General features: G+C 39.8%; 1 protein-coding gene across 5 annotated transcripts; it reads right to left on the bottom strand.

Moving 5' to 3' along the window:
- Positions 1-4,669: 4,669 nt before the first annotated feature.
- Positions 4,670-25,594, bottom strand: LOC128878293 (CYFIP-related Rac1 interactor B). 5 transcript variants are annotated; one of them, XM_054126381.1, is made up of 8 exons: positions 24,891-25,574; positions 11,609-11,955; positions 11,251-11,387; positions 10,813-11,037; positions 9,618-9,952; positions 8,623-8,702; positions 8,399-8,525; positions 4,670-8,064 (listed from the first exon to the last, which is right to left on the bottom strand). In XM_054126381.1, the coding sequence occupies exons 3-8, from the start codon at positions 11,333-11,335 to the stop codon at positions 7,927-7,929; spliced, it is 990 nt and encodes a 329-aa protein (XP_053982356.1). In that variant the 5' UTR covers positions 11,336-11,387; positions 11,609-11,955; positions 24,891-25,574; the 3' UTR covers positions 4,670-7,926. The 5 variants fall into 5 exon arrangements, with proteins under 5 accessions (XP_053982356.1, XP_053982358.1, XP_053982354.1 ...); XM_054126383.1 differs by lacking the exon at positions 11,609-11,955 and having other exon boundaries at positions 9,717-9,952; positions 24,891-25,594; XM_054126379.1 differs by lacking the exon at positions 11,609-11,955 and having other exon boundaries at positions 24,891-25,570.
- Positions 25,595-26,465: the final 871 nt, after the last annotated feature.

Below are 26,465 nucleotides of genomic sequence, written 5' to 3'. Positions count from 1 at the left end.
AGAGCTTGAAAGGTCGTCTAAAAATATTTTTACATTATCTTTTAGGTCCCTCCTACTAATTATAATCTTAAATAACATTAAAAATTACTCGACATTGCCAAACAGCGCATATTGAAATATGAGAATACATATATACCAAGAAATAATAAAAAAATTTATTTTAAGCATGTGTGAATTTTTGAGCTCACGTTTAAACACCAATTTGGAAATGTCTTTTAACGATTGACTTTTGCTAAGTTTCAGAGTAGAAGCCCCGCAGTGGTGGAAAACGTCGAGTATTTTCAGAAGTGATCGTAAAATTGGTGAAATTCTCCGTTCGAGCATGCAGGAAATATATTTCCACCGTTTTGTAAAAGAGGAGACCCTCCGAGAGAACACGATTGGTTCAATGAGACGGCCGTACGTGGAACGGAACGTGATCGTGTGTGCGCGAAGCAGCCGATCGGTTTCGGGAAATTTTTTTGCGAAAATAACGGTGTTCCGTCGACAGAGGAAAGAGTGTGAAAAAAATGGGAAACATCTGTCGGTCCTCGATGTCTATCGAACGGTTCGACCCATTTCCCTGAACGCGAACCACAGTGCCCTTACCCAAAGACCGCCGAGAAATAATTATTACAACGATTCCAGTCGATACATTAGATTATTTTTATCATAAAAGTTCCTGTAACTTCTGATACGTATCCAAGAAATTAATATCATTTATTTGCATACACTTTTTATTATAATTAGTATCGTACATATTTACAGCAATTCCATGAAGTTTGTTTCCTTTTGCAAACAAAAATATTTCTTGGTTATTTCGATATCTATAAATTAATTACTGTTCGCTTTACTGTGTTCCTAATGGTGCACATTATAAAAGTTTGACGAATCTGCAGAAAGCGTTCGAATGATTTTGACTGCTGCAACAACAAAAAAGAAGGGAGAAAATGGAATTAATCAATTTAGTTCCTGGAAGGCTCCACCGTTGCCCCGAAACGATCCTATCTCGAGAAAATGAACAATTTTCATGATCGTAATGACGCGATCTCGTGAAACGCCAGTGGGGGACACGCCGTATGAAAAAAACAAGGAGGAAAAAACTATTAGTTCCGGTGCACGGGAGGGTGTGCAACGGGCACTTTTTATACGCGGGGGTGAGAAAGGTTGTCATGAGTTTCGAAGGCGGGAATGAGTGGACCTCCCTCGTGAGGTTTCACCCTCGAAGGACTCGCGTTGCCTTCCACGCTCATTTCATAAATTCTAATTTATCGTCCGCAGAAAATTGGATCCGACTAATCCCGACGATCGATGCCCGGTTACGTTCACGTATACACGGTGAAACGTCAATGGGAATGATGCACGATTGTATCAGACCACCTGGATGGGAGAAGGTGTGCTCGATTGTTTTCCCATCGCGATTAATTTCCACGAGACTTACGATTGAATCAATTTAATTCTATAACACCAGATATATCAAATCGTGACCAGCTACGTAACATCGAAGATTAACTGTCTTCAGACGTTCTCGGAACTTCGAGGAATTCAAGCATACAGACCTATCATACAGATAGGTATATTTAAATCGTTCCAAGTTATTATTGTTGTTGTTGTTAATAAAGAAATATTAATTATGGCCCACGGTGAATATTATATGAAATTTGAAAAGAAACTACACAACACAAAAATTCATTGAATCCATGTCTAAACTCGATGGTTAGAAATCACCCCGTCGAGAGATAATAAATAACACAAGCAGCTCATTCGCATTCAACCCAACCTGCCTCGCAAATATCATAATTCATGATGTCCTAATCATTTCGCTTAAATTCAAGAAACCCTCCGAAGTGTGCACCAGCGTAACGGGGTTAACGACATTCAACGTCCTTCGATTAGAGCCACCCTCCTTTCCTCCCTGTCTCGCCCCGTGTGCGCACATACATTTTTTATCTTCGCGGCGAGACACATGCGATCGTTTTTTTCCGTCTTTTTTTCGACTCAGGCCAATTTTCGGATGTGCAAACACGACCCATTGTCGTGGCGCACGCGCCTTCGCGTCGCTCCTTTTTTTTCCCCTTCCCAACCCGATGGATAACACCAGCAACCCCTTGCGCGCAACCCCGTTTCTGATTCTCCGTTCCCCCCGTTCGCCCTTCGCGGGATTTAAATATGCAAAACGACTTTTTTTTCCTCGCCGCCGCGGTGCTGCAAAGCGCCTCCGTCCCTTGTTTGGTCCACCGCGCCCACATAATTACCGGGTGGCGGGAAAATAACCGACAAAAAATACGACGAACGAGCAAGCGACCGAAGGAGGGTAACGACTCGTGGAGAGGGATAGGAAACGAAGAAAAAAACGCGAGTGAAAAAAGGCGATATCGCAATTAGACTGGTTACAAGGGTGCACGGTATCCCACAGCGTGGCGAAAGGGGTGGCGGCGCCGGGACTGTAAACTCGGCATTATGCTCGTGAGTTAGCGTGCATCGTGGGGGTTAATAGATAGACACGGATCGCGTTACTTTTTTGGACCCGTGACCAACTTGTTCCTTAAATAAGATTGCTCTGCGAGGAACTGGGTGCGAGGAGGACGTGTTTCGATAAAAATTTGGAGGATGTTTTATTATTTGGAGTGAAGAGTATGTGGAGAAATGGTTGCAGAGGGTTGGATTTAGGTTGTTTTGTGTAGCACATTTGGAAATTGAAACGAAAGGAATCTAAATAAAATTTAGTCTAAGATAGAAGCATCAATATTTGTAAGTTCGGATTATTCGAATAAAATAAATTTAAACGTACAAAACTTTCAATGAAATACAGAGAACAGTCTTCTCCGTCCTGAGTCGCGTCGGTTTAGAAACCCATTGGCGATGCATTCTTCGGTTCATTAGCGCGTGCTCCTTGTCGAGCAATTACTTTCAAAGAAATACGATTCGTATCGGTAAGACTTTCGAGTGGTCGATTCGAGGAGCGGTTCGTGCAAGGAATTAATATATAGGGTGTGTCGGACGGATTAGTCTCATTATTATTCCCGAGCAGCTTCGGTGGCGCGGCGAGGAAAAAAAAAAGGACCACTGGAAGATTAACGAGCAACGAGCCCTTATGAGCCACCTCGGCGCCTCGAAAATCACGAGAGACAGAAGTAAAAAGCCGCAGAGCGAAAGGAGAGAGAAAGAGAAACCTTTAGGATGAAAAAAAGAAGATGAATCGCGGAGAAGGTACTGGATATCGCAATTAAACAGGACGGCAACCCAACAAATTGGGGGTTGAATTTTTTTAGAGCTTACAGGAGGGGTTGTTCGAGCCCTTAAAAACATCGTGGACCGATCCTGACATGGGGTGGTGGGGCAAACACCGTTAGGGAGGTGGGGGGATGAAACTCGCGGTACGGAAAAAAAATCCATAGGGGTCCCCCGACTTTCCCTCTCTCTCTTTCAGCCCCCAGCTTTTCAGTTGGGAAAAAAAGAGGCACGACGAAGTTGGTAGTGCGAAAGTTCTGTGGGGAGGGCGTTTACAACACGACGCAGAACCGAAACTCCGCAAGGGTGGTTGTGATGGCGGTGGCGGTCGCGCTACATGGCAAAACAAAAGCCTCGGCGACGATCTCGGACGCCTTCGAAAACATGGCCGCGTTGCTGGACCTTGGAAGCCTGGCGACCTGAATGCTTCGCTTCAACCTTAAACACAACGATAGTGGTGAGACACTGAAGAACAAATGTTGTATCATTTAGATGTAGTTCAGACATGTGCAGCTTGTTTATTTGATAAGTGGTTCGTTTAGAGAATTAAAATATGAAAGCAAGATGAATACCATGAGATTAGATGAATATAATGAAAATAAATTTCAGTTTCGTTTGCATCAAACAGCATTTATCTTCTATAAACCTCTTCATCGTAGAGTGGAATTCAGACACCGCTCAGAAAATGCAAATATTCTCCATTGATTGATGGTAATATTATGAGTAGGATCATTTAGAGATTATTTTCCTTCTAACGCGTATAAAATAAGAATTTCATTGCTTCATCGAACTTGTATCTATCAAATTTAACAACAGTCACGTTCGGAACTTTTCTAACACGAAAACGCGTGCCCTTTGATAATGTCATTAAAGAAGTGGATAATTAAATATTTATATGAGAAGTGGTTCGCATTTCTAATGGGAGAAAAAATCCATAGAGGCCGACCGCGCCCATCATATATAATAGACCATCTTCCCTTCCCGCGTCTACCTTCTCATCTCATCTCGTCCGTTCGTCTAACCTCCACCCCCTTTTTCCTTCCCTCCATCCTCCTTGAGCTTCCACCCGACGACTCCAACCCACTTTCAAATCAATATTTAAAGAATTGCGCCTTAATAACCCCCGTGGAGTTGCGTAATGGCGGGCTTTGACCTTTCCCAAGCCATCTGTACACGAAGAGACGAAGTTCCAAGTGAAATCGACGTAGGATCATTCAGATAACTCTCTCATCGACGGATAGTAAGAAGTAAGAACCACGAGTGAAGTCCAGTGACCATCTGTGGGACAGAAGAATATGCCGGTCATTCCGGGACTATGTTTATAAATATACACTTTGTTTAAATAAAAAAAAAAAAATTACACAATTTTTAATATCACCTAATTCAAGGAATATGCCTCTAATCCATAAGTTTCATTTCTTTATTTTCACCCGTACGAACGATATCACCAAACGCCAGATGTTTATATAATGTATTTTATTAACTTTTTGGGCGTCTACAATTTCATTTTCAAGTAACAATGTCTGTAATATAATGTAGCACTTGAGTCTTAAAATATTAGATGTAAGTTTCACTGAAATATGAATACATTGAAAATCGGAAATCTATACACAACGTAATAACTATTATTCCAGCATATATAGAATCAATTTAAGATGTAACAAAACTTCTCAACATACCCCAAACTGTTCCGATAACGTTGCAAGTAAATCAGGTATATTTACACGAAAGAAATATTTACAATTTAACGAAAGGATTTCCGTTTTCCATTTTTTCACAAATCAGGAAGATAATTAAATTAATTTCTGCAGCAGCTTAACGTTACACAAATGCAATATAGTTTGTTTTATGTGTGTATGTCTGTGTGTGTATGTAAATAAAAAGACTGTTTCGTATGAAATATTTTCCATCACACATAGGTTCTCTTGCTTATACGCAGAATATTCGTCGTTTTATATTTTGGAAGTTGTATTTCTCAGGATATCCGTACAATACTTAACAATAGACACCGTTTACGAACATTTTCGCAATTGATTCTTGATCTTTTTTTTTTTTTGTACGAACGATGCTGGTGAAGGTTTGGATCGAAGCAAGCTTCGAGCTCAATTTTTCTAACTCGATAATAGCATCCGTAACATTTTGTCTCCCACGATTCGTTGAACGTCGGAATCCTTTAATTAATTATAAAGTTGCTGTTACGAATAAGCCAGAGCTTCGATTGATCGTCTTCGAACGAAGTTTTAAAAGAAGAACAATTGGAAACACACTTCGAAAGAAAAATATAGTTCGTTATATGTACTTATTTAATCTTGGATTCACATCCCACAACCAATTATCATGGAAGACAAATAAGGGAAGCATGCGATTATAGTGAACATTAATGAATAAAAACTGTCAATACTAACAGGTTATTTAAAGATTTTAATTAATTTAAACAAAAAATGAACAACCTACTAGGTCAAAGACGAACAATCGATACACTTCAAGGAAAACAGTTTGCCCAGTCAGCCTTTCTCGTAAAACAGTATCAAAAGGCATATGTAATTATACAATAAAGATAAAAAATCCATCGGCTATACGTGAAAGCAACAACAATAAAGTTATAATAAATATCACTGAAAAAGTTCAAACTACAACTAATATATAAAAAATACCTTTTTGAAAGCTGTCTTGATCCTTCTCTAAAATTGTTCGAATACAAAGTATAACGTGAGATCGCACCCATTCGTGGAAGCTTCACTTTGACATAATTGTCGGCAGTGTTTCTGATAATTTCGATCGTCGTTTAAAATTAAACGAAAAATCTACCAGGTATTCTGGTCGTTCCAATTGAATGGAACAAGACAGCTTTCCGTAACTATATGATACTGGGTGTCCCACGATGAAACTAAATATTTTACCTAATTATCTTCTTTATTCCAATGTCAATGAAAATTGTAAATGAATTTATTACTACCCTCAGTTTGTTTTCCAATCACTTAAATACTCAAAACGATGTACCAAGTCGACAATGCGTTGCCCAAGAGGACCAGTAATGGACTGTGATTCTCTTTCAATTGTTTCAATAGCAATTCCAGCTCTAATTATTCTATCAGTCTTGACTTCTGGAGTGGGCAGCTTCTTGGTCCTTTACCTCCATCTCTTGCTTTGAGTATGGTAAAAGATTGATCGATTATTGAAAACTCTGAGGAAGGTAGTCCTAGAATTTCTTTAATATGTCCGCAATATATCGCTTCGTTTGTAAAAATGAAACATATGCCCTGTTTCCAGTGGGACACCCTGTACAATACAATTTCATAGCGTTGGGTATAAATACATAGTAAAAGTCTTGATACAAGAAAATCTATGCTGTAAATAGGTCTCGTATGCTTAGAATCCTTAAATGTGCACTTAGGAGAGGAAGGTACAGCGCGAATGTCAGCGCGAGGAGAGATATCGTCCACGTATAAATTTGACATTGCGGAATTACTGACGATGTTTCCCAAATTACAGTGCCGAGGAACTTTCATCGTCGATGGTATAAATAACATCCTTACCGAGAATACTATGATAATAAATGCATAACAAAAGCAACGACGCGCATCGATAGATAATATCTTTGGTTTTCCGTTCTCCGTTATGAAAGAAACTTGACGCAAAATTGAATAATCTAAACGAAGTAACCGTCAGCCCTCGATTTCCGATTCCTGGTCGATATCCGATTCCCACGCTTCTAACAACTCGCGATCATCCTTCCAATCCGATGACGACCGTTCAACAAAGAAAACAAGAGCTAAAAATCTTCGTAATATCTACAACGTTATTAAACCTCTCACCGTAACCCGCGATCGAAATTACCCTAAAATACGCTACTGATATGCTCTAATTAACTCCCCCGCCGGGACAATAATATTGATAAGCGCCGTTGGTTGGGATAGTAATACTTCGGTGACGGTAAATATTGGGTTGAGTCATCGGAAATTAAACTGAACCTAGCAATGCATTCTATTTATTCCAGTTGAATAAAATAGAATTTAAATGGACAGCTTTCGTAACAATACCGGATGAGTTGGAACACGTAAAACATTCGGACAGGGTGAACAAAATTTGGTATGACATTTACCCAATTTTAGAACTAGGATGGTTTTATTATTTCATCATCCTTATTCCTCAAACTTAATTCCAATAGACGAAACTCGTTTGTAAAATAATGTATAGGGCAATAAAGTCGATGATTACTTACGTCTCAACCCAACAGCTCGAGCATCGTAAACTCGCAACGAATGGTAAGAATAATAGCGATGACCAGTGGCAATAAAAGTGTTAAGAAGATAGTATGCGATATATCGTAATTAATTCCTAGGTGCGCGCGTGTGCGGCGGGCGATTAAAGCATCGCAACGAAAATTAGCAATTCCTCCGATGATCAGTCGTGTCGCGTTTCTTCCTTCTCGCGTTTCCCTACCTTTCCGCTTTCGTCGAAGATATATCTCTTGTAGAAGTCGGCAGTTTTTTTTTCGGGGCAGCTTTTAGACTCGGTACGAAAGACACTTTTGTGGTCCACCACCCAGCCACGATCAGGAACAGGAGATTGCTTGCGTCTGGTGTTTAGACGTAAGGGTTATCTTCTTCGGCGTCCGTGTGACGCTACGAAAAGGATGCATCGCTCGTTCAGGTTCTAGAAGATCAGCAACCAGCTGTCTCAATTTCTGATACAGCAGCCGCGCTGTTTTGGTAATCATGCGGCGAGCAGGTTCTTGATGTTTTTCGGTGTGTTCTCCTCGTTCAGGTGCTTAGTAGTGTAACGAAGAGCGTTCAGGAGACCCTCGCTCTTGCAGGGCGGCTGATCCTTCAGCAGTTTCACGCAGCCTTTCACCTGTGGAACGGTACAGATTAGATCGAAGCAACTAAAACTTTCCCACAATGAGGATAAAAATTCAAGAAAAATTCACTGGTACTTTGATTCGGTGTTAGTCTTCGGAACAATCTCTGTATTCTTTCTATCTCAAATTCTCGCACAATTACACAATCACTATCATGTCATAGCGAGCATCATATAGTACTGTGTACTGTCGCAGGCATTGTACTGTCACTATCACACACTATCATACAGTTTCTTTTCTAAAGACCGACGATTATACAATCGAGGAATCAATGAACCACGCAATAACAATTGCGAATCGATACTTCTTTCAAGGGACTGTACTCACATCGACGTTCGAACCCTTAACAAAGGCACCTTGGGGATGAACGTGATCGTAAAGGATCACTAATCCCACCATCACTCTCAGCACAAAGAGTTGCGTCTCCTCTCGTTGGAATTGCGCCAGTAGATTGCTAGGAAGAATGACACAATTCAGGGTAAACCATAACTGTGTACCTTTCGAAGCTGTTCCAATAAAACGTAGCATTTCTTAACCGATAGTTTACTTACGGATTTTCTAACATGCGTAGACAAACTTTGGCCATGGTGCCAAGAGTCTCCGTGATATTTTCACGTGCCACGTCTTCGTTCTGAATCAAATGCACAACATTCTACGTTATGACAAAATAAAGACGTTAAATGATGATTATAGCGATAAAGGATTAAACATTTTGAACAATTATACAAAGATTTATAATTTCGCCATAGATGATATAATATTTCAGGAAGAGTTAATCCTACGTGTTTATTTTAATTAATTCTGACGCTTCGTTAAATAATTTGATCGAAATTATTTGAACAATACATTGTACTTTTCCATAGAATTATTACGTTCGAAGTACATTACTATGCTTCAAATTACTTCCTTAACGAATCCAATTAAAATATCATCGATGCAATTTAAACAGCTATGGCATTCGTTACGAGCTGGCGAATGTTCCGAGAATTATTGTACTCTGAATCATTTCGCATAATAGCTTTTAATTTTCTACTTCAGTGCCCGTCATTATTTGTTTCGAACTCCCTTGCTCGTGTTTCATTTACTAGCGCACGCTACCAATTGGAGCTCGTGTTGAACGTTTAATAAATGCAATATTTCTTTGCTTGATAACCACAAGTCATCGCTCCAAAATGTCAATTGAAAATTTTTATCGTTTTCATTTTATCTGGATGACACGGCTTTTAAAAACTGTCAAAGTATCCCTGATAAAAATAGGTGCACGCACCGCCCCGATAAGAACATTCTCAGTTGAATGACAAATTTATATTATCGTCGCAATGCTATCATGTGAAATACAGACTTTCCAAGTTGACGCGGTTATTCCAGCTTTTAAGATCGAATAAGTAAAATGTATATCAGGAGTATGGGGTGGATGGATGGTTGTTTAGGCGATAAGATTGCAACGTATCTAGAATTCCTTTGTTGGCGTCTAGCCGGATCAATAATATTGTTGACGACGAGGGAAAGATAGGAAAGTACAAAGAAGAATACAGATACCACTTACGTCCATCAAGAAAGTAATGGTCGCGTGACTCAGAACGCGAAGCATGGGTGTCGCGTGGGCGTAAAATAAGGACATTCGGTTGGCAAGCTCATTTCCTACCACGAGGTCCTTTTCGGCATTGTCCTGTCTCGTCAGGGATGCCCTGGTCAACGTTCTTCGGTAATAACTGAAATCATTCTGAATAGCGGGGGTCTTCATTTTGTGCTCGTCGAATTTCAAAACAAACTCCAATATCTCGGCCAGTTGTTTCACCAGAGCTTGCTGAGTCTCGAGGTGCTGTGTCGGGGAGAGGTTACCTGAACACAGCTGACCCAAGATCTTCGGCACCACTCTCTCTGTAAATTACATAATTTATAACTGAAATATTTTTTATATATCTTTATATTTTATATATATATATTTTCGATTGTTTCAACGTTCAAAAATAAAAGAATCAATTCGAGAATGTTATAATAGCTACATAGAAAAAAAGACTTTCCTTCCACAATTGCCATAGTGATTAACAACCCGAAGAACGAGGCTCGAAGTATAATAACCGGTGTGCTCGCTGGCCTACACCCTTTCTAGGCACGCGAAACTATTTTATCTACTGAACATATTTTTTCATACTTTACGAGCCAACATTCTCGCTCCACTGCCAGTGGGTATCGCGTTTTTAAAATAACAGCAATAAATTCTTCTGAAGTTCGTAAATGGTTGAAAGTTGCGCGTATGTCGATACAGCGATATTGGGTTTCCGATCACCGTGTATACGGAAATATTCAAGCCAAACAATAATTCCACGCAGCACGTTGCTGAACCGATATCGACGTTTCGACTCTTACGTTTTTATTTGTTTCGAGTAACTGACACCGTAATTGAAAATAGACGCCTGATACTCCTCTGCTTGGGAATACGAAAGCTCTATTTCTAGAACTCAATCAGACGTTTCACTGAATGAAACCATCGGCGTCGTCTGGTTTGAAATAATTACGAACCCGCAAAGCTTCAATATCAAACGAACAATAATTAAGCTACACTTGGCACAAACGTTTCCAACTTCACCGTTTTGATATAAATGAAGATAATTGAGAAAGAAAAATGAAGGTTCGCAGAATTTCAGGCGTTAATGGCTGCATTGAAACGTGTTAACTGTGACGAGTGGCTCTTTGATATCGAAGAAAAGATACGTTATCGAAGAACGTGGAACACTCACCGAGTTCTAATGAAAATTCATAGAATCTTTTCAGCTTCGCAACAAGGGGTGCAACGGTCAGATAGGCTTTCCGCTGACACTCTTCCGTAGGCGCCGAAATCGCCTCTCTGATTTCTTTCCCAGCCCCTTTGTAGCACTGAATCTCCTCCAAGATAGATTCTGAATTTTTCAGAACCCTTTGCACTGCCTCAAAGGTCTCCCGTTCTATGTCGGAGGGCTGTGCGTCTAAAATTCATTAAAAACCGCGGTCGTCATTTAGCAGTCTTCCAAATAAATTCACTGTATTTTAAAAAATTTATTCAGATTGAAATATTTCAAGTCAGAGTGGACAATTCAGTCAACGAAGAACGAGGCAATTGAAATAAACGATTCGATAAGGGATGCTTGTTAAAACAACGTGTAACTCCGTTTCCAAAAATTTGTGCTTATCAAACTTACTTTCAAAATCCAAAAAGACGTCATATTTTTGAGGCGTGCAACAGGTTGACTCGTCTCGAGCCAGGAGACTCAGGAGCTTGCCCATCTTCGGTTTAAGGCTTTCAGCGATCCAATATTATTTACAACGTGAAAAGCATCTAAAATCAAAGAAAAATATTTAAATCAACAAAGTCCAGATTGTAAAGACAACCATAGAAATAAACCATACACCACCTCCGCTCTTTATACATATCAATTTACTAAAACTCAACTGTTATGTTCATTCTAAGGACATCTCAAAAACAAAAACTCCAAAGATAAAAGAAACAGTGACCTACATGAAACTTCAAAATTGTCATCGTTTAATTTGTATACACACCAGCTCGTCTACTAAATAGCGTAAAGCAACGGTGGGCGAAATGCCGAAATCTGATTGGAAAAAGTCGCGATTCGAGCGAAGTTGGCTTTGCTCTTCGAGCGCGCGTCCTCACTACTCGGCCGCTGAACGGAATTTGAATTTCTGGCCCGATCCCTAAGCTGATCCAAGCGTACATGTCGAAGTGTTAATTCCAGACAAACGACGCGTGTGCGTGTGACCCTGTGTACGTGCACTGCGCGAGGACTAATGTCTGTACATGTAGAACGAATGAATTCCGCGAACTCGTGAACGAGGGACGAAACCTTCTGTTCATTTCAGCCTGCGAAGCTAATCTACGCTGACCTCACCTGAAACAATAAAGTATGCGAAAGACTAACATCCTCCAAGCATATTGAGCTGATTGCGTGGTCTTGAAAGCTTGCTTCCTGTTTAGGTATTCTATTCGTCTTGAAATAATAGTATAATACGAGGTACTGTGTCTCGGTCACGATATAACCACTGTCTATTATAATTGCATTTCATTTTTTGTTTTATAATGCATGAAAGAAAATAGTTGTCGGTGTTTCGTTCCAATCGTACAGCAATCAAAAAAGAATGGCTTGGAATATTTAACAGATAGTGTATCTATAGCTGACGATACACAGAAGCGATGAAATCTTAATAAAGGCTGGAACACGCAGAGATCTCGTCACACGTGAGAGGAGAACGATCGAGTTTGCTAGATCTAAAATTGTGCACCAGGAGATTTCAATGTACCGGCGAATGTCCCCGTTATTTTTAGCAGGGAACCGTATGTCCTGCTAACGAACTTCTCTCGTCACTTTAAGCCGCATAGATTCGCCAACTGGATGGCATTCTTTGAGGAAATTTCTCCGCTCACTCTTGAAACTTTAAATAACGTTCCACCAGTGGCCAAGGGAAGTGGTAACTCCGTGTGGTCGTGAGCGCATATACAGAAACGAGAATTTAATGGTCTCGTATAGCAAATCAAGTTTTACTTTAACACTCTAACTTTCAACTTCCTGCTGTCGTGAACAATATTTTTCTATATAAAATACTGTAAGTCTGTTTGCTTCTTTGTTTAATCTTTTCACATATTTATGAGTGTAATTGTGAAACAAGTGTGAAATTAATTCAGCAGAGAAGCTGTTACTATAAACACTTTCACTTTTCTCAACATAATGATCGTCAAGCAATTCTTCTTGCACAATTTCTCTCTCTCTCTCTTATATATCAAATTATGGTCTGTTTCCTTTGACGTTTATTTTCTCTATTCAAAACAGCAAGGAGGTAAACTGAGGGTTGCGATAATTAATTCAAACCTGATTACACCTTTCACATGGCGGGTTAAAGGCGAACGGAAATAACATCATTCAGCACGAGGGTGGAAATAAATGTTTACATTGAAGATTCCAACAGTGATTCGATGCAGATCCAATCTGCAAAATATCTTCGCAGTGACTTCGTAACGACCAGCGTTTCCGTGCTACGCAAACCAATAAAGCAACATCCTCGCAGAAGGCATGGACCAGCGTTATCAGGAAAATAAACAAACCTCGCTAACCTACTCTCTGGAATCGCTGTTTTCGCAGAAAAGTTGACAATCTATACCATTGGTAAACTCGAAACAGATTCGAAGAAAACGAAGCAAAATCCTCTCAGAAGACTCATCGTGGACACTCGCATAAACAGATCTCTACCTTCATCCCCTAGAATCACTCTGCCTTTGCCCAAATTGAATTAAAAATCACCACAAATTTCACACTCAATTGAAAATGTATTAACAGTTCGTGCTGAATTCTCACAGGAGACACGGACCCGATCGTAATCGGTCACATAAACAAACCTCCTCAACTCGCCCTCCGGAGCCTAACTCAAAGTGAACTGCACCCCGAAAATTCATACTCGACTGGAAATCGATTCAAGAATGCGACGGACAAAGTAACCCCGAAATAGACCGGTTTGTCACGCGAAGGTCGACGAAAGTATAGCGAAACTCAATGACACTGATGACTTCTCGCCGGGTCGTTCGCGAAATTTGTCTGTGAACTCACCGTGGCGATGACCCGACGGAATCGCGACCGACGACGCGAATACATGACGCTGACAAGTGCACGTCCAAGTCCGTGAGGGGTGGTCAACAAGTATCCCGAGGAGAGTGCAACAACTGTCATTCAACGGACGGCCATGTTGCTATTCGCAGGGGGTTGCGTTGTCTAGTGGCGCGGTTCGAGCCCTCTCCTTATTTGGTAAACGACAGTGGCGGCGGCACGCTCTCGCGAAAAATCAATGGGGGTTAGTTCGCCTGTTTACCCTGGCGGTGACGCTGCTGGCTACTATTTACAACCGATGAACATTTCATCCCTTATCGCGCCAACACGTTCATTATCGTGTCAACGGGGGAATCGTTTACTGAAACTATTTCATTTGCTGAATATTCTATCGAAACATTGAATATTTTACTCCGTGGCTATTATTTAAATAGGAAGTGTACTTGATTTAATGGAGACTCGTTTCTTTAATTTGTTAAAGTACCGTGTGTAGGACCGCGTTTTTAGCGGGTTGCTTCGTAACTTATTTTTAGCCATTGAGTAAAGCATAGGGGTAGCAGTAAAGATTATTAAAAAGACACGATTTAATATTCTTCTTTTCTAAGTAATAGGAATAATCCCCAGCGGAATTTAAAAAAAATTTAATTTTAAATTTCCAGAGTAAACTGATTTCAACATTTCAATTCTTTTGTCTACCTTTAGAGATCATATAATATGCGCGTTAATACGTGGAATTTCCATGCGCATACCAATTGCAGCAATTTTAAATATTCAGCTGCATCTGAATTGCAAACACGCGTGCCCATGGCTGGTTATGTTCGAGTATTCGCGTCGCCATGGCGGTAGGTCGTAGTTCAAAATACAAATTATAATTTTAGAACGTCTGAGGAACTCGTGGCCAAGTCATCCGTGAGGAGGCGCGTTACTCTTTTTTCGTAGACCAACGGAACGCCAGTAACGGTCGAATTGGAACTGGGAAGGGTGAACATTTATCGTTCAGGTTGACCGAGTTACGGGGAATTAATCGCGTTAATGTTTATGCAGCCTTTCTGGGAACGCTCGGTTCGCTACCTTTATAGGTTAACGCTCGCAGGATAGACTTATGACATTGAAATGACATCTCGCATTAAAATCTATGATACCGATACTTAATTTATTATTTTTAGAGAAAATTAATTTCAAATATTTACTGGTAACTAAAATAGCAGTCAACGAAGTGGATAACTATCCTAATTTTATCCCAGTTTTCCGATAAAATCGTTGGGGTACCCTTACACTCTGTGAACTTCACGTGCAGTTATTACTTGGAATTTACACGGTAGAATAACCTTAAACGGCGAAAATTCTTCTTAAAATCTTGCGAAGACGCGATCGAACCTCGTCTATTCGTCGTATATGTTTCGTAAAATCTTTACCTCCAGTTGCGATGTTTTGTTAAGGAAAAAAGAATTTATTGATCGAATTTATGAACACATTCGTAAATATCCTCATGAAAAATGTGATTTTTCGTTTATTTTGATATTTTTCTTCGCAAACAGATGAAACTACGCACCATGATTTTATTTAATTACCCACGACCATGAATGTAATTATGCACAAGCAACGTCACTCACCGATGATAACCCTGACATCGAATGTGTCGGAGAAAAAGGTTTTATAAATATTAACAAGATCGATAACGACGCAGTACTCTTTTTGGAGTATTTATATAACAAAATAAGTGTAAAAGACAAAGAACCATCGCGATATTACAGAGGAATACATTTTCTTTTGATATTGTAATGACTTTCATCTAAAAGAAAAAAATTTATTTATTCCATACCGTTTGTAGTTAGTTAAAAAAAAATGATCCTAAAATCCCTATTAAAGAACCGTTTATAAATTACGCGAGGGTGTCGAGACGTCAGTTTCTGCGATGCACTGTTTAAATACGATAACAGTGTCGAGATTTTGCACCTCTTACAAGACCGCTATTGAATAATCGTCGGAAACCGTGGGGGGAAGATAATCTACGCCCATTAAAGGCCTTTTTGTACATCAATTCCAGCAAATCAATTTAAACCCTCGCCACACCTCCCACCATGACCCTCGATACTCTTCAGTTCCCCTTTACATCGGTTAACCTTAATTTCAACACCACAACGACGGACAAACGAACAATAACGACGATTAGACAGTTACCGATTACTTACGCGTACCGCACGCTTATACGTAAGTCATAATCCACGAGCTATGTTACGCGTCGAGCAAAGTCGTAAGTGGTACGTTTCTTTCCCGTGTTGTTACGAGAATTACTCGTCAGTTCTTTTTTTGCCACCTCGTTTACACAATCGTCCATTAGCGTCTAGATCCTTGCCAACTTCAAGAAAATAGCACGTTAATCGCACTATAAATACTTTCTAGCAGAAATAGTATTACAAGATCAAAGAAAATTTGTACTTGTTTGCTTCTATTAATTGTGATGATTTATGTATAGTAAATGTACTTTCTATGGTAGCGAGAAAGCTATGTAAAAAATTCAATATTTCCCTTATTTATACATCTGCTACTCCGAGAAATGAACTAAATTTATTTTTCCGATTTGGGACACTTATTTCTGATCTCTACTAACTTTAACCGATCTACTAACTTTATCCGATCGAGATTCAAATATTTGAAGAGTCCTCGCGATATTTTTAGTTTACGATTTTCTTCCAACTGTTTTAGATCAATTACAACCTACTCAATCTTCTTCTTTCAAACGTTCTTTGTACTCCATAAAGTTAGGAGGGAGCGACACGGTCAACGACCGTTAAGAAACCAGCTTATGACAACTGGCCTATATTGGACGAGATACTTAAAACAGGCCACCTGAATGACTCGTTTATTTTTAGAGATAGAAAAAAAGTGCTTGCTGCAGAAGTCGTTTGGTTTCAAGAGTAACATCACGCGGTGCCAGTTTTTCGGGACCAAGTGGAAGCGTCAAGTACGCTTCAAGGTATCCATTTTTTTTTTAAACGAAATATCATTTCACTTATCTCGCGGTGAAGACTTCCAAGGTCGAGTACAAGGTTCAAGGCTATTTTTACGAAAGTCAGTTCATGAGGAAATTCATTTTCAACGTGCAAAGTTACGTCTAAAAAATTAACAAAATATTTTAGAATTACTTCCTCGTTCCAAGTATTCACGCTCGAGTTTCTTTGAAAGCTGTCTAATTGCATTTGAAGAAAAATCTGAAACAGACCGTGAAGGCCTGGCGTGGGTTAGGAAATCGTGCTTTGTGCTGCTCCACTCCTAACTTGGCGACAGTCCCCATAAACGAACGTCGTATCAATTTTCCGTTCCATCCCATAACTCATTACGAAAGTTTGAACACGTTCGCGAAACACAAACACGCGCTGTCATCTTGTCACAGACTAAATACATAATACCATTCTTGAATGGTATTGTCCTTTCAACGCTTGCAGTTAAGAGGAGCATCCGGGAAGTCTCTGACACCGATTTTAATGAAATTTTATGGACACGTCAAAAGTAAGATACACGTACTTTTTCTTAGCCGTTGCAATTTCTATTTTATAGTCTGATTTGAAATATTCGAAGTTTATTCGTGGCATTCGAGTACGTATAAAATATTCGAATAGTTCTGATTACGATCAAAAAAATAACACCTGACGAACGTAACATTCGAAACGAAACGACTTTCACCTGTATCGTGCTCTTGTACCCGTAGAAATGGAGAAATTACTCGGATGACCTGTTTCAAGAAAATTACTTATGCATCAAGTCCCTCTGTATGGATCACCTGTCGTAGGCTTGCTTCCTGTGTAAACACTATTATACTGGATACATACGCCATTACTTTTCATACGCCAAAACTAAATGTCACTGAAACACTGAACTAAAGGTGAGAAGAATTCTTCAAAGAAATAAAAAATATTCCTCGTTAAGTTTCCCTTCTTTTCTCTGAAATTCGATTCGATACTCGAGAAATCTGTATCTACCTGAACAATGTTTCTGCTCGTGTCTGGCCGGATATTCGACACGCAGGATCCAACGTAATTCGCGAACGTCATTGCATCCGACACGGTGGAAGATATCGTTAACGACACTTCTCATTCCAAGTACAGTGCGCGCAGAACGCGAAGGCATATAGCCTTGTAGCCTCTCTTTAAGCGCAAGCACCACTCGTCTGTGGCTACCGCGTCGCAACATGCAGCACCGTGCGTGCTTAATAAGGCAAGTGTGTTCGTACGCAGCTTAAATACCAGCGAAGCACGTAACTACGCCTCTATGTGCCTACCCCGACACGTTGGTTAACGCACGGACGATATGGTAGCACACGCTGGCTCCTGGGCGATCTCTAAACCGGGCCTGCCATTCCTTCCACGGCTTTGACCCGCTTAACAACTAGGCAAATTAATTGCAGAACCCGTTGTGTATAGGGGCACGGAGAACGAGTATACTGTATTAAAAATGTCCACGAGACTGTTTTCTTAAACAAGATTGAAATGGCTATCAACCGTAGTAGCAGTACCAGAAGTAGTTTAAAAATATGAGAACAGATGAGATGTGTTTTAACGAGCATCGAAAGAGGTGTTACAACTCTACCGAAGAGTTTTCTAACGAATCCGGGGTGAAACGCGATTTCCGATGCTAGTTAAAATCGATTACACTTCGTGATGAGAAGTGTGCTCCGTGACTAAAAAAAATTAGGAAACGCTGGCGTTGATAACCATGAAAAAACAATCATTTCAAGTATGTTGGTCTTCGGCGTTTGTCTCGAGAGCGACTGTATTCCTCTGGAACGCCATATTGGTTCTTTGAACACAAAAAGCAGTGCTCACTCGAGTTTGACGCCGTCGTAGTGGTTGAATCACCTCCTGCGAAGGTGCAACGTTGCTTGTCAGAAGAAATGATAGTTGAACAAACCAAGGCTTGATGTATACACCGAGTGAATCATAGTTTTTGATTACAGACCTATTTTGTTTCCGAGGATGTTTTTTACGGTAGTTTTCGCAAATGAAGGAAGCGGACAATGAAAACACGAACAAGGCCAATTTCTTAACGTGTCTCGTGTTGTTAATGTTTCGATAAGTTGATTCAAAATGACAGCGATATTTTCTGAAACGCGCTAATAAAGTTTCAAGACCGGAAATAGCTCGCGCCACGAGGAAACAATTTGAATTTGTGTCATCGAAAGCGTTCTCTTCGCACGGCGAGTTATTAAAATGAAAGAGGCACGCATCGCGCAAAGAAATTGCACGATCAACGGTACTAAATTGTTTCCTCTGCTTCAGGATGCTACATAATTTCTTTGTTAAAAGAAGGTCAATGTATTCGGTCTGTTAACTGTCGTTGATTAGTAGCTTTACTGAGAATTGAATGGTGTACACGGGTACCAAGTTGATGTCCGAATTGTATAACAACTTTATCCGATACGTGTTCTTAAGTAACTGGAAATTAGATAGAAATAGCTTATCACGTTTCATAAATATCGCAATCTGTTCCATACCTCGAACCTATATCAGGAATCTCTGAAATAAACCCTCGTATACTATATAAACTAGTTTACCTTTGAATTATTTCATTGCAACTTGACCGTAATAGGTCGACGTCCGAGTAAGTCGACATTACTGCGAGCTGCAATCGAAATAGGCACTCGTCGTAACAACAGTATTTAAAGTTGATGACGTTGTATTTAGAAAAAGATTGCTGCGATATTAAGTTCTGTTACCCGACAATTTTATCAACGCAAAACGAAAATTCATGTAATCTGATGTTTCCTAGGACGTCGGTTTTCATCAAACAAGTTGAATTTTTTTTCAAATTGTCTTGCTATTCTGAAAATTTAATACCTATCCCACTACGTAAGCTCTGCATGTCAGCTAGTAATACTCCTCTATTGTAATATTTTAATTTAAATAGAATGAATACATAGACGAACTAAAGCAAAATATAATGGCTGAAATTGCTAATATGCAGGAAATAATGTTCATTAGTAGTTGTGGCCTCCTTAAGAACGAGGCAAATTAATTTAAAGCGGCAGCCATGGGAAGAGGGAATGACCGCGACTGCATTAAACCTCCATGGAAAATTCGATAACACGACATATTAAAAATGGTAAATTATAACGTACATGTCGTGCTGAAAATGAATTCATTGCAATTAAGAGGAACTCGTGGAGACATGCTCATCGATTGCGTTCAGCGAAACTAATCAGTATACCTCGTAACTCGTAACTGGGCGTTTGCTCTAAACCAGTTATCATTTAATCGATCGATTGCCGTAGTTAATTCGTTGTTTAATACCGACCAATTGACATCCTCGCGTTATAGACAAATTAAAACGCTTGAGAACATCACGGTGGATTTGTTTGGCAAACCGATCAGACGTCGCGTCATAAAACTCGCAGTTCCATAGCGACGCTTATGGATTTCCAATGTTATCTGAAAGTACATACTCGGACAGAACGATTGGAGGACCAGAAACGGAGGTACTGATATACTTTATTTACCGATCGGAAGGATCGGTCTGCTCCTTTAGCGCCAATGGGAAATTGCAATCGACTTTTCCATCCGATACGTTATTTCATTGAGGGTTTCGTTGCAAAATTCGCTATCAAAACAGGGGTAACATATTTTTAAAAAAGTAAACGACGATCAAACTCTTGTATTTTCCATGTGAGAAACAATTTTCTTCCCTATTTTATATTTAGCAGTATAGTTAATATAAAAATATCTAACACAGTATGGGTAAAACCTTCTTGGCTCTTTGTTTGACATTGTTGACGAATTCCTCCAAAGCGAAAATACCTTTTCCTTCCAAGAACTATCCGTAAATTTTCGAAAAACCTGCAACGGTTATGGGACTAACAGACCCTGGGTTGAATCCAGGTAAACAGAGTGTGCAGCTGTCCAATAACTGAAGTATGCTTGATTCGCGCGGCAATGCGAGCTCCGATACGAGGTACACTTCGAGAGCATTTTTTCCCGACAATTAGAAGAACTGGAACCATTCCCATTCTCCCTCGAGTGAATTGAAAGGACGACTTGATGAGTTTGTCAAAACTGAGAATAAGAGGAGAATTTTAATTAGCCCGAATTCCACTGCGATTCCTAATGACGAGGGGAAAAAAGGATGCTGGGAAGAATTTATTTTAATCCGTTCCTAATCTATTAATTTTATTCTATGGAAACGTATGTAACGGATTCTACGAAATCTAAGTTCCTGCTTCGTGGCTCGATACACCGGTTACGTGACAAAAGCGAATGAGATTAGACGTGAAAGTCTCTCACGCGATATGCTCGTTTTCCGCGGACTGTCGTATGACAATGATGAGAACGAAAACGGTGTTTCAAAAGAATTTATTTCTGGAGGTTTCCAATTATATAAATTCGAAGGAGGAGTACATCTTCCGCTCGCAGGCTTGAAATACGTCTAATTAAAAGTGGAAAGTATAAAATGTATGCTTAATCGTGGAGCATCAGTGATTATAACGTTAACTAACAAATATTCAACGTATAACCAAGTATTTTAGTCTGGAATTTCGTTGTTCAAAACAAAAAGTGCAAGCGTTGAATTTGTTTTCCAACGAGCTAATCAAAAATTGAACTGGAGCGTATCTAATTAAAAAATTGAATTAAAGTGTACCAAATTAAATCTCCTTATTGCGTAATCCGTTATTTGATATCGCTGCGCGCGACAGAAATCGCACGTACCCCGGATATTTTTATGGTTGCTTACGCCACTGGCCAATCGGGGGGATATCGTCATATCCCGGACGAAGACAGGAAACCTCCGAGTAAAATCCCCCCTCTGCTCGCATACACGTTCGCTTTGACAAACCTTTCTGTACGCATGCTTGATTACAAATGAAGTGAAAAAAAAAAGGAGCGAGTCGTTTCAAAACAGTTGCAGTTAATTGCAAACCGAACGATCGATATTTATCGACGGATATGAAACTAGGTACTACGATTTGAACTCGCGTTCATCGTTTTCGATCGATTCATATTTATGAACCTAATTCGGTAAATAAATCGCGATTAAGGTGTGTAAAATATTAAAAAAAAAAAAAATCTAATAATCAAAATTAAATTATCATTAATTTTCTTATGCAGCAATATTCTCCATTATTCGCTCACGATAAACAGCATTATGTCACGGCAGCCGAGCTACACATGTGTGATAGCGCTTTCCACGCACGTGATCACGCCACATCCGCCTATTCGCGATATCCCATACAAGGATGTTAATGTCTGCTCGCGTGTTTACTCACATTTAAGTGGGCATGGAATTTAGACAAAGTCATACCTCTACACCGGAAATAGGCGACGGTTTGATCGAATAAGTAATGACGATTAAGGCCAACATACACACATATTCGACGAACAACGTTAAAATCTCCATAAATGTTCCATCTAAGTTAGAGTTCTACGTGATCTTTTTCATTGCGCCCTATGCAGATTCAGTTACTTCAATTCTGTTTAACGACAGATTCAATTATTTAAATGAAGTTCCTCTCACAGATTAAGAGCATCTGTTTTGTCGGCGGAAGGCACATAGTGACCTCGTAAAAACAATGAGCCGTTAAGTCGGTAGCGCGTTTCAGTGTGGGGAATTAAGACCCTACGGGTCGACTCGATATGTATAGTTTTTTTAAGTACTTAAACACTTTAATGCGATAAATATAAGTAATGAATTAACGAGCACTGTTGAGAATATTTTTATTCATCTATAACTATCGATAATAAATACATCAACATATATCAATTTCTACTTGGTACAGCCAACAGCCCAATGGAATCCGATCGATGAAATTCTCCATAGTTAGCTCGTAAATGAATGCAGTGGAAAGCAACTGGAGTCTATTACACAGTCGAAATCAATACCTATTTTCTGCACGGAGCGCGTTCTGACTTCGAATTGGAAAGAATTTCTCGGTAACTTGTTCGTAAATCAACTTCCCTCCACGTTTCATTCGTAAATTCATTGGTAACTTAAAATTCGCCCGACTCTGGCAATAGGAAACTTAAACAAATTTCGCAGACTTCGTAAAGCAGACTCTTCTCGAATAAATGCAAATGAGCGTATTTGTAAATGAAGTTCTGACTGTAATAAATTGAATCTCGGACAGAACCATCTGAAACCGATAGATCGGCCGAATTTTTCGAGCGGTAACTCACGGATTCCATTTTCGGTTTCGCCGCAAACGAGCAGGCGACCTACTTGCTAATTGGCCGATGGATAGGACTGCCATGATCGCGAGTAATGCCCCTCGATAATCTAATAACGTATCGCTGCCCATGAATTCATAACGAACGCGATGAAAAAGAGAACACACACCCTTTGAGATTAGACCGATATTCGAGCTTAAAAGAGATACGCGATAAATCCCGTATCTTTAACGTGCAGGCTTACACTCCCTTTCATCATTTTTACTCTTTTATTTCTCATAAATCTATTCTATACATTTAGTTCGATAAATGTTGGAATTGACAGCAGATGTTCCTATCAGCTAACATTGATACCCGGATAAGAATACAGGCGTATCTAAAATAATTGTATCAGCATTATCTGTTCTTCCTACTGTTCAAAACATTACTTCTATTTATATACACGTGCAAACTCTATGAAGAAATACTCTCACATTTTTATGTCCAATAGTTTTAATCTAAATACTCGATAGCTTTGCGCTGAAAATTAATTAGAAGTTCATCAACCTCGTGGTTCCTATAAAAGTTACCACAGCTAATTCGATCTTCTCCGCCCCGTCTGGCGACGTCGAGAAATTCTTATGTTTATCTTGCATTTTCCCGTTGAAAACGCAAGAGAAAAATCGTCTGGCAAATCGTCATGACGAGGGAGACGGAATGAAATTGAACCGTCACAGAGCCTCGCGCAAATTATTGCGCTCGCTTCGAGTTTCGCGGTTTCCTTTGTCAGTCGATAAAAACTTTTCAACGTGAAAGCAGCACCGTGTGCATCTGGCGTAGAGATTTCTCTCTCTCTCTCTCTCTCTCTCTCTCTCTCTCTCTTTCTCTCTTTCTCTCTTGGTTCTTCGACGATCCTTCTCCCCGTCTCTTCGAAAGCCTGATACGCACTCGACTTGCACGCGGAAATGAATGCACGCCGCGCGAGTGCGCTCGCACGACAGATTAATTCATCCCTAATTTAGCCAAAACAAACGTTTTGCATCACCGCCCCATCAAGCGTTCATTGTGCTCACGCCTACTTCGCGGGAGCCGCCTGCGAGAACGTTTTTATCAACTAATTACTACGCGATGTCATTCCAGAATACGGTGGAAAAATCATGTGTTTTTATTTCTAATTTCATTTAACGTAAAAGGGGTAGAATGACGTGTCGACCTCTGGTGTGAATCGTTTTCAAATTACCATTCGAAGATTCTAAAAGTAAGTATCTAAAATAAATGAATGTACTAGAATATGTACTAATATTCCAAGTACAAGTTAGACCACTAACTATTAGTGGCGCCATTAGCTTCCGTGCTCGCCATGCGCAAATCGTCGCTACTTGTGATCAAATAAACCAACGCGACCGTAGAAAAAATAGAAATCTGATTCGAATTGATCTTCTTCCTGTTTGCTAATATTAGATACACGTTTCATCGTATGTAGTAATATCTATGTTTACGAGACAATTCATTGACTGATAAAACGTACGAGTATGTGTGTGTGTGTGTGTGTGTGTTCGTTGTATGTATACGTTTAGAGAAGAAAATGTAAAGAGATTGTGAATTGATGAAATTTCCTGTTGCAATTATAAAATCATGTTTTATTGTTCGCCTTTCACTTTCTGCGATCGATACTTGACTCAATATTCTTTGTAACTTTTATGAGTTATTTACCTTGTTTCCGATTTTATATTAATCGGTTTGATAAATATTAATAACTTGTGTCTTCCCTATGATCGAAATAAAATAATTAAAAATAAAATACCACCGACCATTGCGAACACATAAAATTATTTTTAAAAAATTGCATAAACATTTCTCGCGCCACAAATTCCAAATCGTCGAAAAATCCTAAATTCCATTCGTTCCTACGCATCCTGGAAGCGACTAGAATTTTCTTAAACTCCTAGCATTGCCTTCTGTAATCTTACAATTACCGCAGGTCGTAACAAGCGTAATTCGTGAAACCTATTTTGCAACAAGAATTCCTCGCCAAGCCTCAAGCCTGCTCTACTCTCTTCAACCACAGTTATCCAAAAGAAAAAAAAAATGTATATTTACCTTTTGACGAAGAACGAGAGAACGGAGCATGACTCCAACGAATGAATATTATCTTCGCAAACGTGAGAGAGCTTCAAAGGAGGTTGTTCTGAAGTGTCGACATTGTTCACCCTTCGTTCGTTAATGCCCGTTTCCGGTTATCCAGGAAGGACCAAACCAAACTTCTTCCAAAGAAAAAAGAAACCGATCCGGTCTGACGCGAGAGGTCTCAGGTTGCCGCGCGCCGATAAGCTTTATCACTCACAACACGCTGCACAAGTTCGTAAAATGTCCCAATAAAGGCTTCGTTGTGTCAGTCGCGTGCTCGAGTTACTTGTTTTATCTCCCTTAATGGTGCGGCATCGTGGGAATTTCGATTCTTCCCTTCGAGACCTGTCGTTTCGCTCTTCTTCCCTTCGAGACGCGACGCTCCGGTTCTTCCTTCTCGATCTCGAAAGATTCCGGTGGCCCACGGTGCGCGCTTAATTGCGAATAATCCTCGCGAAAGTCTCCGCACGCAAACCTGCACTCGAAACAGCGTGGCAGTGTCGGGTGTAAGTTTCAGGAGGACAACGGAGCAGAGAGATTAAACGAGGCGGGAGAACACGACTTCACTCTCCCGGAGGTTGATATAACACTGTCAAAGCAACGGCGTGCAGCAAACGACGAGACAGTTTCACCGAGAGGCCAGTCAGCTGGTCCTCCCCACCCTTGGTACGTCACTGTCTCTGCAGAGGTCTACGGATTTTCAATCCTGTAAATCATTCTTCGGCGATTTCTCTCGGTGACTAAGTGTGTTGTCACTGGAGAATGATAAATATTTTGCTGATTCGAGGCGAAACTTCGATTCGTTCCTGTGCAACGGGTGTACGGGTGAATGGAGAACAATAAAGATGGCGGAGAGGATGAGGAAAACTGTTGAAATGGGCATTTTGACAGAAATCTAGGATTAATGTGTTCAAAAATGAATATTTCAATCGGGAGACATTATAAAATGACTCTGAAAATATTTCTTATGGGATGATGATAGGAAGATATCGTGGTTTAAATAGTCCACCCGGTATTATGAAATTGGTTGAAAGTTTTAGAAACCTTACTTTATGTGACAAATAGTTATGTAGTTTTATGCATTTTTTGGCTCTGCAAATGATCTTTAATAAATGTAAGGTCTCGCTCGTTTTTTGAAATCAAAATTCAATTTTCATTAATAAACAAAAGATGAGAGCAATGTTGACTTCATGCGCTCCAACAATCATCGTGTACGTCAATACAAGGTTTCCCTTACAAATAACACTTCATTGTTATTAATCGTACTACTCACAAAAATACCGGAATTTCACGTTGACAGTAACAATTAAAATATCAGTATGAAAGTCATCGAACCGATGGGAAAGTGGTGACGATTCGTTTCAATGAAATTGCTTTTATCAAAATTATATTGAAACAGCAATACAGAATAATCGTATTGTCTGTTTCATCCATTAACTCGGTAATTTGCGAATGAATTTTTCATTTTTATAATTGCATCATTTTCTGACGAAATTCTAATATTTCGAAGATTGTGGAAGAAAAATAGTAAATCCGAAAATAAGGATC

Source organism: Hylaeus volcanicus, chromosome 6, assembly GCF_026283585.1.
Source record: "Hylaeus volcanicus isolate JK05 chromosome 6, UHH_iyHylVolc1.0_haploid, whole genome shotgun sequence".
Classification (NCBI taxonomy): domain Eukaryota; kingdom Metazoa; phylum Arthropoda; class Insecta; order Hymenoptera; family Colletidae; genus Hylaeus; species Hylaeus volcanicus.
Note: the sequence above shows the minus strand (reverse complement) of the source record. Positions and strands in the feature narration are given on the sequence as shown.

What these genes read in the sequence shown, in the direction of transcription:
- LOC128878293 (XM_054126381.1), bottom strand. Translation starts at nt 11,335, where the DNA reads ATGGGCAAGCTCCTGAGTCTCCTGGCTCGAGACGAGTCAACCTGTTGC. An exon ending in TGAATTTTCATTAGAACTCG is followed by an intron (nt 9,953 to 10,812) that starts GTGAGTGTTCCA and finishes TGTAATTTACAG; the next exon opens with AGAGAGTGGTGCCGAAGATC. An exon ending in CCATTACTTTCTTGATGGAC is followed by an intron (nt 8,703 to 9,617) that starts GTAAGTGGTATC and finishes CATTTGATTCAG; the next exon opens with AACGAAGACGTGGCACGTGA.